We start from the raw sequence: 15,228 nt of genomic DNA on the forward strand, positions 1-15,228 counted from the left end.
AAACTAATTAGTTTTTTTTTCTGTGAGTGCTAGCTAGCCGCTGTAAGAGGGCTGATAACAAACCGTGCCGTGTAAACACAAGGTAAAGAACCTAATTCCAGCCGTACGGGTCTCGTTCACGACGCGAAATACCTGTAACATCCGGTTACATCGATTTCACGGTCGACGGACTGGATCTCGATACACGCGTATGTCACGTGACTCGCGGTAAAGAGGTGTAAAGGTAATCGGATGTGGAGACCGATTGGATTTCCGGTGAGTGCGAGAGCGAATGGCGTAAAAATCAGAAACAGCTGGTCAGCTCAAAGCGAGCGGGTAGCGAGAGGGAAAGCACCGGAGCGAGCAACGTTTATTCTCCTGAATAGAATAAGGATAAGCAGGTTAATGTATGTGATTTGCTGGTTGACCAACACTGCCACCTGACGGATCGACCGGCTAAAAAAACCGAATCAATTGCTGAAACGGCGTCTTGAGTTGTTCTTGCAAGATGGTCAACATTTGATTTTAATCATAACTGTAATACGGACGAAAACAGCCTTCCTCTATTGGGCAGTTACGGCTGTGAAATCCTGATGTATGTTCTTCAATATCTTATTCCTAACTGCGCTTGTATTAGGAACTTGAAATTGTTTGGTGTATTACCGAAGTAATACCATAATTTCTCTGCATTTTTGATTGTTTTGTATCTAATTGTATTACATTTTCCTCATTTTTTGTATCTTTATTGTAATAAATCCGATGATGTCATGTCTTTGTCATCTTCATCAAGGAGCAATAACATTCAATATATTGTATTATATTGTTTTCTGTTGCATTGTCATCTTTAGATCTCTAGATTACAAAGCAACTTCAAAAAAGAATTACATAAATCTTAATCTTGTATTTCGACAGATTCTACGATAGCAATTCAACTTCATTAGCCGGGAAAATCTTCTAGAAATCTTCTCGTTTGCGATGATTATAGCGTCGCGCTGCGTTATCTATAGCTAGAGATAAAGATCTGCCAGTCGTATTGAAACATTCTCAATAGGAGCTTCATATCGACGTTACGTCAAAACGTAACGCTGAGATACCGGTACGTAAACAATCCGCCTATCCGTCGACGACTTCCATTGAAAACGGTCGCCTTAGCGTCATAAAACAAATAATAACGTAAACGTTTTCACGCCGTCGACTAGAAAGGCTATAGAAACGTCTACAGCGTCTGAAAATCTAATCAAACGTTGAATTAAGCGTTGATTGACGCCCGAGTCAGGAAATGACGCCATTCACCGTTAAATTGTATTGACACGTTGAAACGGCTGCGGCGGCGGCGGCGTTACTTTGGCGTTGTTGCTTTAACGTAAAGAAACGTTTGCTTACGTTTATTCGACGGCGATGATTGCGTTCGATTTCCCGGGGACGACGTCGCGGTTAACGTTGTGTATTTGCGTTTATTACGGAGCGTTGACTCGCAACGTAACGTATAACGTTACTTTTATCCATACATACACAATCTATCGACGTTAACGCTTGATTTGCCTTTTCGTTTTCGGCGTTGAAATCGGGAAATCAGACGTTGGTTATGATCGCGCTGCATTTGCGTTCGCCAAGCAAAACCAAGAACAATATTCATTTCTCCAAACGATATTCATTCCGCGCGTTTCGAAAGTGAAACTTGATTAAAAATGGCCGCAAAGCAGCGATCTCCTCTTCCTAGAAATCGCTTTATACTAAAAAGGGTCATCTAGATTATCTTTCCATTCTAACAATAAGAGTTCAACTAGTAACTGCTTGGAACAGAGGGTTTCTCGATTTGTTGTAGCCGAGAAATATGAAATAAACATCATCAGACAATCGAAATCGTCACCTTTCTAACGATTCATAAGTTTAAATTTTGTGCCAAAAGAGGCGGGATGGATGACGATTAATCGCGCTAGAGGTTTTAGATTAAAAAGTGTTAAAATCTGTCCAACAATGCGGTTACCCGCGGGACCGCCTCAAAATGGCGCCTGGAAACTGGAAACTTCCCTATTGCAAAAACACAGTGATTTTTACCTATAAAATTGATTGAATTACCGTAAGAATAGATCTAATCAATGAATTGATAATTAATAGAAAAAGTTGATTGTACTTACTGCGACAGAAGACGATTCGTTTTCTCAGTGTGGTTGTTTTTCGAATACGGTTCCACCATCAACAACAACAAATTAGTAATCAGCACCAGCAATATTACCGCATCTACTTTCATACTGCCCAGCCCTGACACTAGGGGGCACTTCCCCCGGCCCCCACAACATTCAGATTAATCTGTAAATATACAACAAATAAATATATATCATATTATCAGTAGATATGTTCAAATTGTATTTACTATGACTCGTATGAGCGGTGATCAGAGAGCGATCGACTTTTCGATTGCTTTTTATCGGAATGAAGTATCGTCTGCCAAAGAGGGAGGGAAGAGGGGCGGAGATGGGGCGTAGGGAGGGTGGGACATGGTAAAGAGGAGAGACGGCGAAGGAACAGGGTCACTACAGATCATTCATTGAGTTTCCAAGGAGTCTTGAGGGAGACTATTCGACGAAACGTCTGCATAACTTTCATATCCCGATTACAGACATAATCCTCCTAAATCAGTACATTGTTTATCTCGGTATATAGAAAACTGTTTACAAAACTACTCGTTTTGTAAACAGATTTCTTATCCTAACTTATCCAAGCCCGCCAGGCCCTCTACAGATGGGTTATCTCTGAATATATTCAATATACTCTAATAAATTCAATTTCAAATTTCGAGGAACGTCTACATACAGACTCCTCCTAAATAAATCAGTGCTGTTTACCTCAGAAAAATTATTAATTAAGTTGTTTCATGAGCAAATATTCATCCTATCACTATACTTAACTCAGTTTCTGATTCTAAAAAAATCCTGTTCACAACTGTACCGATTTGGCGTAGTTGTCTACTGTAAACTTCTATTAGACTGTTTCTCAAAATTGAAAGAGTTTTCAAGGAAACTTTGTGCATTTTGCTCAAATTAAAGGAGTTTCAAGCACTTTTTAAAACATTTTCCGTTTAGAGGTCATTTCCTGTTTTTAAAGATTCAAGGAGTCGTAAGGACCCCCAGCAGAGAATGAAACACATTGCGTTGAAAGCGAGCGCGAGAGAAAGGGATCGGAGTCGCGAACTCTGATTGGCAATTGAACAATCGAAAGGCTTGGATGGCGAACGGGGAAGAATAGTTCCTGGGAAAGAGGGGACGATCTATAGAACGAATCGAATTGAAAGAAGGCGGGTGGAAGGGAGTGAGATGGTTGAGGGCTTTTAACTCGACAATCAGTTTTCACTTCGTCTTAAAAGCCTTTTATCTAAACATTGACACAAATCATTCCTATGATTCTCAACGATTTACTGTCAATGGCGCATGAAAATACTGTAACGTTTTTGAACAGTATTAGCCTGCGATGGGCCTGTTCCAGTCAGCGTCGTCGATTTTTCAAATATTCAAACACGCGAATTTATATTTCGGGGAAATTGCGGGGGGGCACGCGGTGCAATCGGAAAGTGACGTCAAAGGAAGACGAACGAAAATACAGAGTCTCCAGTTAAAGTGCTCTACGTCGCTCGTGTGTGCGGTTAAAAGGATTTCACGCAGACTAACGCGGTTCAGTAAGTTTGCGTGCAGAACGTTTTTCTCGTGGGGGAAATCTGTGACCACTTAACTAAATGGCTTTTTCCTAAAGATCTCTCCCCGTCTCTCCCTCATCGCTCCCTCTGCATCTTATATGGTCATTCGTTTGTTCAGCGGTGCCTTACGTAGATTTGACCTTTAACATTCTGGCGACGTCCTTGAAACTTTTCCCCGATGCTCGGGGAGATTAGTTCGATGTAAACATGAAACTGATCAGGTCGCGAGATGTGTCTAACATGTGTATATTAAAAGAAACCTTCGTCAGAGCCCGAGGCTTGTATCGACTAGCGCGCACCTGTGGCAAGTGAGGCGTTTTCCATTAGAGGTGAAACGCATAGTTCCGAAACGTGCCGCCTCGAACATTATTTTCGTAAAATTTATTCAAATTTAGTGAAACGTTAAGAAACCGTCGCTCATAGTTCTATTTCAAGAGAAGGGCACTTTCCTATTGAAAAAGGACGTATCTAAAATATGAAGTTCCCGGATACCTGAATAAATCATTCGAGAATGGAAATAATTCACTTCCCCGAAAACATGAAAATTGTATCCAAATTTCACAAAATATTTTGACACTGACAACGAGTGCAATGCACGGTAAGTATTCGGATCTGCCGAACTCGTGCCGACCAGTCGTAGCTACCACACACCGGCTAGCCAAAAACGAATACGAATATTTAATTTTAACTTCAATCATTCGTCCTGACAATGTCAATATATTAGGATATAGAAAATCATACTAATCTTAATACAGTATGTAAGAAACCAAATATTTACAGAACACAACTCAGGCTATCTATAATATTCATCGATAATTTCGGGTCCTTCGTAGGCATTTCTCAAACTCTTTTTTAATCAGTCTATAATTACAAATTGTATCTTCGTTAGCCATTTCATTCCGCCATTCTTGAATAAATCGATCTTTAAGGAATATTTCATACGATTGTTTAAACCATTGACAACTACTGGAACTTGGATGATCCATACGTAATCTAAGTAACAATCACTAATAGAAATTGATACATTGTTGCGCCATCTGGTGTTTAACTCATAACGATTTGTTTCCCCTCCTCCCCTCTCCCCTCCTCCCCTCGGAACTTGCCGTTTAAACCCGGGTTATTACTATGTAATCAAGTGTTATCAAGCACTTTTTAATTCGCGTGTTTTTTCAGTGTTTACGGCGTGTTGTAGTCGTTATAGCGTTCAGTGCGGATGCGGTTCAGTCGGAGCGCCCCGCTGTCTGATGGTTATCAACCCAATTACCAGGGCTCACCTCGAACTCATTGCACGGCAATTGTTATTCGATAAAACGGGAAATAATCATTCCTAATTGGTGGCATTAAGTTCTGATTTGTGTCATTAAAAGTTAATCAAACGGTAACGATTTGAGTTGAAGTGGGCCGGAAATCGATACAAAATAATAAGTACTCCATCGTCGAGATAACACTAAATCAAGGCACCCGGGATCGCTAAAAAAACGTTGCCGTGGCGATAAATCGTAAAATAGCTTGCATATACCCAAACTTCGAATTTTCCACAGTCACGTGGGTCCACCAGGTGTCGCCAGTGCGCATTGGGATATCAATAGGATTCCACTTGTGGCAAGCGAGGATCCACCATGTGCCGCAACTGCGCAGTACCACATCAACTACCGCGGCAACAGAGGATGCCACTTGCGGCAAGTGAGGATCCACCAGGTGTCGCCAGCGTACAGTAGGACATCAATTACTGCAGTCATAGCCAGTTTCATCTAAAGTTCAAGGCCCAATCTTATAAACTCGTTGTAGGCAAGTTAACCTCAAGCGTCTGGCTTCAAATAAATCCAGTTAGTTCAAATCATAGAGAAAGGTTTTATAGACACGTTTTTATCCTTGACCCGGGGGTAACCCAATTGACTACAAGTTCGTTAACGGGTGTCAAACTATTTCGGACAGACGCACTTTGCAACTAGATTATAAATGATCGAGGATTAGGAATTTTGGAAACGGCAGCAAAAAATGCAGCGCCAAAAAATACCACGGGGAAACATATTTTATTTATAGACGTCTAAATGGATTTTGTAGCGAGATAATAGAACAATAAAACCGGCCAAATATTGTATACATTTATGCAGTTTGTAATTAATGGGTTTTGTATAATTCACTGGTAAACATGACACTGAGTGGTTCGGTTTTTATTTCATCTCTATCGGCCGTGTCTGGGAATCCAATTTATCAGAAATGGCTCAACAATATCCGCGATGTTAATAAAACCATCAGGACATCGATGATTATGGAAATACTGACGGGATTACATCCGATTACTCGATTTAGTGTTCTAGGGCTAAGAATGCGGCCGTGCCTGAAGCCGGAAAAGAATTCCGGCTTCCTGATTTAGCGTTATGAATGTCCCTAAAATTCATCTTAAAAATGGTGCGCAGACGCTGTTGAAGTTCACGTTTTGGTTAAAATGGGGTAACCGCACCGCTGCTGCGGCAATCGAGGATTCCACGTGATGGCAGGCGAGGATCCGATAAAACAAAGTTATTAGCAATACATACATGCACTATTAAACAATACATGTATTGGAGGCATCTAAGTCATTTTCTATGAATATAACTGAATGCATTGTTACGCCATCTGGTGCCGGTACCCCATTGAGTTATATTCAAGTAACGTTGAAATTTGCTTTGTTTCCTGGCAGACTCGTAGCAGGCTGGTAGCAATGTTATCGACTAATATAGAAAACGAAACATCTGCGTGAAGGTATCTTTGCTGATATTCAGCGCAATATGTAACAAAGGGTCCTTTCATGCGATGAATCGTCGGAAAAATTATTTTCAAGACTCCTTTCGCTATCGTAGGTGGTCTTTTATCCAATACTGATGGAAGTTTCATGTTTTGTTGCGTAAGAATTTCAAATAAAAAGATCTAGTAAAAAAAAACTTCGACATTAAATTTCGAAAGTCTTAAAAACTGGATAAACACTGAAGTGCGCCAACCGCTTCGATTGCGGGCGAAAGATCGGCGTAAAAAAACGACCGCGGGTTCCACTTTCCAATCTTCTAGGGACGGAAAACACTCTCCTCGTCAATATCAGATATACCGTACCGCGAGCGGATGTAAAAAGACACCAGAGAGAGAGAGGGAGAGAGAGGGGGAGAGAGAGGATGAGAGGGAGAGAGGGCGAGAGAGAGGATGAGAGGGAGAGAGGGAGAGAGGGCGAGAGGGAGAGAGGGCGAGAGAGGGGGAAAGCTACTTATAAATTACAAATAAGAATATGAGATTTGTTGGGAAGTACCGGCGAGCTTATTATTACTAGAGCGAATATGATTTGAGAGATCAGAGTCGGGTGACGTGTAGATCATGAGAGGAGGATGGGGAGCATTATTGTGAGAAATATTCGACCTCTAAAGAGATCACGGATGGAGTCAAACGGATGAATTTATACACGTCTCACAGTGTTTGATGAATTGGTCGAAAAAACGATACGAAAAAAAGGAATTCACTGAGCTTTCATCGATAATCAGTGTTAAACAGAATCGGGTTCAAATATCTGTGAAGGAAGGATCTGGGTCGGGTTTAGAGGTGACATCATGACGGAAGGGAGTCTAATTTATGATGTCATCAGGTTTGAGAATCCCTGCTGAGGGAGGATGTGTCTATTAGGACAGGGGTTTGTACTGTGACAGAGTCTCATGATGTCACCAGGTTTGAGAATCCCTGCTGAGGGAGGATGTGTCTATTAGGACAGGGGTTTGTACTGTGATAGAGTCTCACGATGTCATCAGGTTTGAATCCTTGCTGAGGGAGGATGTGTCTACTAGGACAAGGGTTTGTACTGTGACAGAGTCTCATGTGTCTACTAGGACAGGGGTTTGTACTGTGACAGAGTCTCATGATGTCATCAGGTTTGAGAATCCCTGCTGAGGGAGGATGTGTCTATTAGGACAGGGGTTTGTACTGTGACAGAGTCTCATGATGTCACCAGGTTCAAATCCCTGCTGAGGGAGGATGTGTCTACTAGGACAGGGGTTTGTACTGTGACAGAGTCTCACGATGTCATCAGGTTCAAATCCCTGCTGAGGGAGGATGTGTCTATTAGGACAGGGGTTTGTACTGTGATAGAGTCTCATGATGTCATCAGGTTTGAATCCTTGCTGAGGGAGGATGTGTCTACTAGGACAAGGGTTTGTACTGTGACAGAGTCTCATGTGTCTACTAGGACAGGGGTTTGTACTGTGACAGAGTCTCACGATGTCATCAGGTTTGAATCCCTGCTGAGGGAGGATGTGTCTACTAGGACAGGGGTTTGTACTGTGACAGAGTCTCATGATGTCATCAGGTTTGAATCCTTGCTGAGGGAGGATGTGTCTACTAGGACAGGGGTTTGTACTGTGATAGAGTCTCATGATGTCATCAGGTTTGAATCCCTGTGAGGGAGGATGTGTCTACTAGGACAGGGGTTTGTACTGTGACAGAGTCTCACGATGTCATCAGGTTCAAATCCCTGCTGAGGGAGGATGTGTCTATTAGGACAGGGGTTTGTACTGTGATAGAGTCTCATGATGTCATCAGGTTTGAATCCTTGCTGAGGGAGGATGTGTCTACTAGGACAAGGGTTTGTACTGTGACAGAGTCTCATGTGTCTACTAGGACAGGGGTTTGTACTGTGACAGAGTCTCACGATGTCATCAGGTTTGAATCCCTGCTGAGGGAGGATGTGTCTACTAGGACAGGGGTTTGTACTGTGACAGAGTCTCATGATGTCATCAGGTTTGAATCCTTGCTGAGGGAGGATGTGTCTACTAGGACAGGAGTTTGTACTGTGACAGAGTCTCATGTGTCTACTAGGACAGGGGTTTGTACTGTGACAGAGTCTCACGATGTCATCAGGTTTGAATCCCTGCTGAGGGAGGATGTGTCTACTAGGACAGGGGTTTGTACTGTGACAGAGTCTCATGATGTCATCAGGTTTGAATCCTTGCTGAGGGAGGATGTGTCTACTAGGACAGGGGTTTGTACTGTGACAGAGTCTCATGTGTCTACTAGGACAGGGGTTTGTACTGTGACAGAGTCTCACGATGTCATCAGGTTTGAATCCCTGCTGAGGGAGGATGTGTCTACTAGGACAGGGGTTTGTACTGTGACAGAGTCTCACGATGTCTTCAGGTTTCAATCCCTGCTGAGGGAGGATGTGTCTACTAGGACAGGGGTTTGTACTGTGACGGAGTCTCACGATGTCATCAGGTTTGAATCCCTGCTGAGGGAGGATGTGTCTACTAGGACAGGGGTTTGTACTGTGACAGAGTCTCATGTGTCTACTAGGACAGGGGTTTGTACTGTGACAGAGTCTCATGATGTCATCAGGTTTGAATCCCTGTGAGGGAGGATGTGTCTACTAGGACAGGGGTTTGTACTGTGACAGAGTCTCATGATGTCATCAGGTTTGAATCCTTGCTGAGGGAGGATGTGTCTACTAGGACAGGGGTTTGTACTGTGACAGAGTCTCACGATGTCATCAGGTTTGAATCCCTGCTGAGGGAGGATGTGTCTACTAGGACAGGGGTTTGTACTGTGACAGAGTCTCACGATGTCATCAGGTTTGAATCCCTGCTGAGGGAGGATGTGTCTACTAGGACAGGGGTTTGTACTGTGACAGAGTCTCACGATGTCATCAGGTTTGAATCCCTGTGAGGGAGGATGTGTCTACTAGGACAGGAGTTTGTACTGTGACAGAGTCTCATGTGTCTACTAGGACAGGGGTTTGTACTGTGACAGAGTCTCATGATGTCATCAGGTTTGAATCCCTGTGAGGGAGGATGTGTCTACTAGGACAGGAGTTTGTACTGTGACAGAGTCTCATGTGTCTACTAGGACAGGGGTTTGTACTGTGACAGAGTCTCACGATGTCATCAGGTTTGAATCCCTGTGAGGGAGGATGTGTCTACTAGGACAGGGGTTTGTACTGTGACAGAGTCTCATGATGTCATCAGGTTCAAATCCCTGCTGAGGGAGGATGTGTCTACTAGGACAGGGGTTTGTACTGTGACAGAGTCTCATGATGTCATCAGGTTTGAGAATCCTTGCTGAGGGAGGATGTGTCTACTAGCACAGCAGTTTGTACTGTGACTTCAAAATACATGTACTGAATATATAAAACTTAATCTGCCATGAATCCAGCGATTATAAGAAAATCGATATTGATGCATTCAGTTTCCGGATTAAGCTTTCAGTTTCGTACATCCACCCGGATTATAAACACAATTGAGCCGAATTAAATCCTCGAAAAGAAATTCCGGAGCAAATGGATGTTCATCCATCGGGGTATCGCCAGTCAATATTGCCAGCAATTCCGCGACCGTTTCGTTATCGGCACCAGCGGGTCGATTCGGGACGGGCTACGGATTATTGACGGATTATCGAAGGTAGACGATAATCTGCGTTTAGTCTGAAGATAAAAATGTGATCGGAAATCATTTCATAGGAAACTAACAGCGCCGTGTTTTATAGACATGCGGGAAATAAGTGGAAATAAGTGGAAATCGATTCAAAACGGGCAGCGATTAAATACGTTAAGACACGAGACAAGATTTCAGGAAAATCCGTTTTAACGCTAAGTAAGCTATCCGTTTTGATATTCCTGAAGATGACTATTAGGATATAGTCGAAACGTTGAATAAACTACACTAGCTCAAGGAAACATTTCAGACTCTTTTTATTCTTAGTGTGCAGGGATTTTATATTATCTTTACAACACGGACTCAGAGTGTTTCATCAATGGTTATAATGAGGACAACATCAGTATTCCTGAAGATGACTATTAGGATATAGTCGAAACGTTGAATAAACTACACTAGCTCAAGGAAACATTTCAGACTCTTTTTATTGTTAGTGTGCAGGGATTTTATAATATCTTTACAACACGGACTCAGAGTGTTTCATCAATGGTTATAATGAGGATAACATCAGTATTCCTGTAGATGACTATTGGGATATAGTGGAAACGTTGAATAAACTACACTAGCTCAAGGAAACATTTCAGACTCTTTTTATTCTTAGTGTGCAGGGATTTTATATTATCTTTACAACACGGACTCAGAGTGTTTCATTAATGATTATAATGAGGACAACATCAGTATTCCTGAAGATGACTATCAGTTTAATGTCGAAACGTTGAATAAACTACTATCATCAATATGGTTATTATTCGTTACAAAGCGAAAACAAAACGCTTAGACGCCAAATTGAAAGTATTTTCTTCGCACTAAGCTAAGCTTCCACTGCTTGATTGTGAGGTTCAATACGTCAAACTGGAGAACACTGATAACCGGAAGCGAATCGATGCGATGTTTCTATTTCCGGTGTAACTAGCTGGAATGTTGTGATCGGTATTTCCACTGACTGTTGTCGCTGAACTCGAATCGATTGATCGATTAAACTATACAACTGATTTTTCATCGAAAGTCACTCGCTACATCGCTAAATACCCGTTTTAGTACATCACCCGCTACATCACTACAAACCCGTTTTAGTACATCACCCGCTACATCACTACAAACCCGTTTTAGTACATCACCCGCTACATCACTACATACCCGTTTTAGTACATCACCCGCTACATCACTACATACCCGTTTTAGTACATCACCCGCTACATCACTACATACCCGTTTTAGTACATCACCCGCTACATCACTACATACCCGTTTTAGTACATCACCCGCTACATCACTACATACCCGTTTTAGTACATCACCCGCTACATCACTACATACCCGTTTTAGTACATCACCCGCTACATCACTACAAACCCATTTTAGTACACCACCCGCTATGTATCGGCTGACATGCTGGAGGTGGTAGGTTCGAGTCCTGCTAGGATCGAGGTTACGGCCTGGGCAGGGTTAGGGTATGGATCGGTTTTGGTCAGTTGTATCATAAGGAACGTTTTTTAAATCGTCTTCATCAATACACATTTTCCGGATAGCATTCGATATACATTTAGTTGGGTAGTTTGACTTTGATCTAACCGAGAATTCGCCCGCATAGAAATTTGAAGACAAGAATTAAGACGCCTAGAATTGAGAAAAAACTGCAGTGTTTAACTTGAACCATCTGGTTATCATCGCAATTCCGAATAGCTCGCAATAAAGTTTAGCGGAGTCGGTTAGGTTAGAGAGATCTTTGTTTATAACGGGGATAAAGACTGTCTGTTAGTGAACGGAACAGATAAATCCAGATTACTGAACGGTGGGGTGGTCTTAACGTACACACTTACTCTTAGAGTTGGAACTATCCTAATCTACTAAAACTAGCCCTGACCCAATGGACTACTTTAGCATAACACACGAAGCAACAATTGAAATAAAGCATTGATTTTTAAGATAAAAACCAGGATCCAGTTCCACAGTTGTGAGTTATGCTCTGAGTTAAAGTTAGTTCATTTTCAATGTTTTAACCCAGGGTCAAATCTTAACTCCGAACTGGTGGAACTGGACCCAGGGACCGGTTTTGTAGGCCGGTAATACCTACAACCCGGGGGCTGACTGAATTCATTTTGAATTAAGTTAGCCCCCGAGTTAAAGGTAATACCAGTCCATAAAACCGGCCCCGGGTTTGTAGAAATCTGGCAGATCTAATACGAAATTGTTTAATATCAAAAATTCCAAAACAAATATAAAACGCATCATGGGCTCTAAGAACGAATTTAGAAGCCATGGACATTTCGGACTCCCCTTTACAGCAGGCGATGGTCCCTAGAGAGTTTGAAATATCGCGACCTTTAAATTTTGATTCACGACGGGTAAAAACTATGTTTTTGTGTCTCACTTAAGCGGTTTCTAATCTTTCAAAGCTGAATACCGCTCCAGAAAACGACCGAATAAAAATTCCGCGTGGGCAATTCGAAATGAAGTCCTGCTATTAGAACGAGTAAACCTTCAAAGCGAATGCTCGCGATTCAGAGGAGTTTACGCAAAAAATAGAGTTTACATCAAAAGTTCACGTCATGTTGCCATGTGACCGGGTTTAATGGTTAAGCAATTCTCAGAATTTTACTCGTTAAAAATGTAATTTTTCTGAAATGATGATGTTTGAAAACGATTCGAGAAGTTTTTGATCTTTCAGTCGTTGGAAATTTGTCGCAATCACAATTTGCGCTTACAGCATTTTATAGGATTCCATTTACTTTATGAGGGAGAGATATTTAAGGTGAAAGATCTCCGCCCCCTATCTCACTTCTCTATCTCCCTCCCTCTCCCTTCTCTCCCCCTCCCCTTTCCCTCTCTCCCTCCCTATCCCTTCTCTCTCCCCTTCCCTCTCCCTTCTCTCCCCCTCCCCTCACTCTCTCCGCTCTCTCCAGACTCTATATCTCTCTCCTCTCCCCTCTCCCTTCTCTCTCCTCCTCCCTCTCCCTTCTCTCCCCCTCCCCTCACTCTATCCGCTCTCTCCCTCTCACTCTCATCTCTCTCAGGTGGGTTGATGGAGCACTTTATTTCTGATAATATTGAAATGAAGATGCTGATTTGTGCAGTTTTTACCCTCGGGTCATGATTATTAATACATGAAACTTGACTGCGTCAGAAACTCTAACGTTACATGCGTTAGAATATAATGATTCCTTCTAGACAAATTCAGAATTTTGTTTGGTTTTAATCGTTGGTTTGGGGGCCTTCATATATTGACTCAGTTCTATCCAGATCCAGTTCCCCAATATGTGTTCAATCTTACTCTGAACCCAGTTCCACAGTTGTGTAGTTTTAATTTGACTTTGAACCCAGTTTTACTTTTTTGTTGGTTTAATTTGACTCTGACGAACCCAGTTCCACAGTTGTGTGGGCTTAATTTGACTGAGGATCATTATTCAACAGTGTGTGGGTTTAAAATAGACTATGAATCCAGGTTCACAGTTGTGTGGGTTCAATTTGACTGTGGATCCAGTTCCACAGTTGTGTAGGTTTAATTTGACTCTGAACCCAGTTTTACGGTTTTGTTGGTTTAATTTGACTCTGAACCCAGTTTTACGGTTTTGTTGGTTAATTTGACTCTGACGAACCCAGTTCCACAGTTGTGTGGGCTTAATTTGACTGAGGATCATTATTCAACAGTGTGTGGGTTTAAAATAGACTATGAATCCAGTTTCACAGTTGTGTCGGGTGTAACTTGACGCTCTCACTCAATCCTATGTCTTGTCCTATTGTCTCCCGCACAGAAGCCTTCACTCATGAATAATCAAATCATAAATAAGGCTTTGTAAGGTCGATTATTTCGACAAGATTGAGAGTTACGCGCGCGCAAGAAACCGAATCGAATTACGCGCCTTATTCTGTATTTCCTCGCCGAGCTCGATACACAGATTAATCTCAATAATTCATCAGATTTTGTCCTATCGCTCAAAAAATCGTTTCGTCATCGGGGAAACTTTTTCACGCGCTCGTCCCTCGAAACGACACCCGGCGGTCGTTGAGAAAATATCCCTCAGCGTCGACGAGTTTGCGCTCGAATTTCATCATCGCCGGGGACTCGCCATATGTTTTATGACTTGGCACGCGGAGAATTTTTTAGCGAAATCGAGTTATTTTCGAGCAAAAAACTTCGTTTTATTTCATTAAGACAAGTTTATATTTTCTGTTGATTGTAAATATTGTATATTTCATAGTCCCACTCCATGTACCATCCATAGAAATGGTTGGAGTGTAAATAAAATCCTAATCCTAATCCTAATCCTAATCCTAATTAAAGTTCATTACCGACACTCCTATTATATAAATCTTTATGGCTTCGAAATCTAGAAATGATGCTTAGGACAGACTTTCCTGTTGATGTTTCCATCTTCAAGCCGAGTATAACTAACAAGCCCTAATCACTAGCTATCCCACCAGATGGCGTGCCTTAGATATAAAAATCTCCCTGTCCCCAAAAACCCTATTTCAAGATTTAAAAAAAGATATCGAAATCTAGCTAATGTTAATTACTGACACTCCTATAAAGATCTTCATGGCTTCGAAATCTAGATGGGATGCTTGGTCGGACTTTGTGTTCACTCAAAAATGAGACACGAATTATTTTTTGTTCATCGATTCTTGTTTACTAATCATTTGAACTCGACAAAATTTTCGATATATTTTGATCGAAATTCAATTTCAATAATAGCTGCAGCTGGGCCGCCGATAGATCTTCCCTCGGCGCGTTAAGGGCGGCAGATCATCGGCAGATCTTTCTAGAGTAGATCGTCTAACCGATGTGTACCCGGGGTCACCCGAGCAAGGACGAGCATTTCCTCTTTATTTATCGAAATGAATGTTTCCCGCGTCAAAAGCGGATAAATCAATGCGTCATAAGCGCGCCGGGGTCGACGACCTCGAATGACGAATGTCTGTTCGCGCGCCGCGGTCTGAAAACGACGTTCGATTTTCGACAACCGATAGTTTTCGAGAGGAATAAGTTTAACGAAGCGAGTTGTTCGTTTATGAGTTCGGGTCATCAGAGCGCAACGGAACATCGACAACGAACATCGCGGAAAAAGAAAGTTGATTATATACGCCTGCTTGCAGCTACTGTAGCTGGTGTGGTCACCA

General features: G+C 42.1%; 1 protein-coding gene across 1 annotated transcript in view; it reads right to left on the reverse strand.

Moving 5' to 3' along the window:
* LOC141909578 (glycine receptor subunit alpha-1-like) overlaps nucleotides 1-15,228 on the reverse strand; it is a 54,572-nt gene that overhangs the window by 15,840 nt on the left and 23,504 nt on the right. The window contains exon 2 of the mRNA XM_074800043.1: nucleotides 2,118-2,289. Coding sequence (XP_074656144.1) covers nucleotides 2,118-2,230 — 113 coding nt within the window. The 5' untranslated portion in view covers nucleotides 2,231-2,289. The remainder of the gene's footprint in view (nucleotides 1-2,117; nucleotides 2,290-15,228) is intronic.

The sequence above is a fragment of the Tubulanus polymorphus genome, chromosome 8 (assembly GCF_964204645.1).
Source record: "Tubulanus polymorphus chromosome 8, tnTubPoly1.2, whole genome shotgun sequence".
Taxonomy (NCBI): domain Eukaryota; kingdom Metazoa; phylum Nemertea; class Palaeonemertea; order Tubulaniformes; family Tubulanidae; genus Tubulanus; species Tubulanus polymorphus.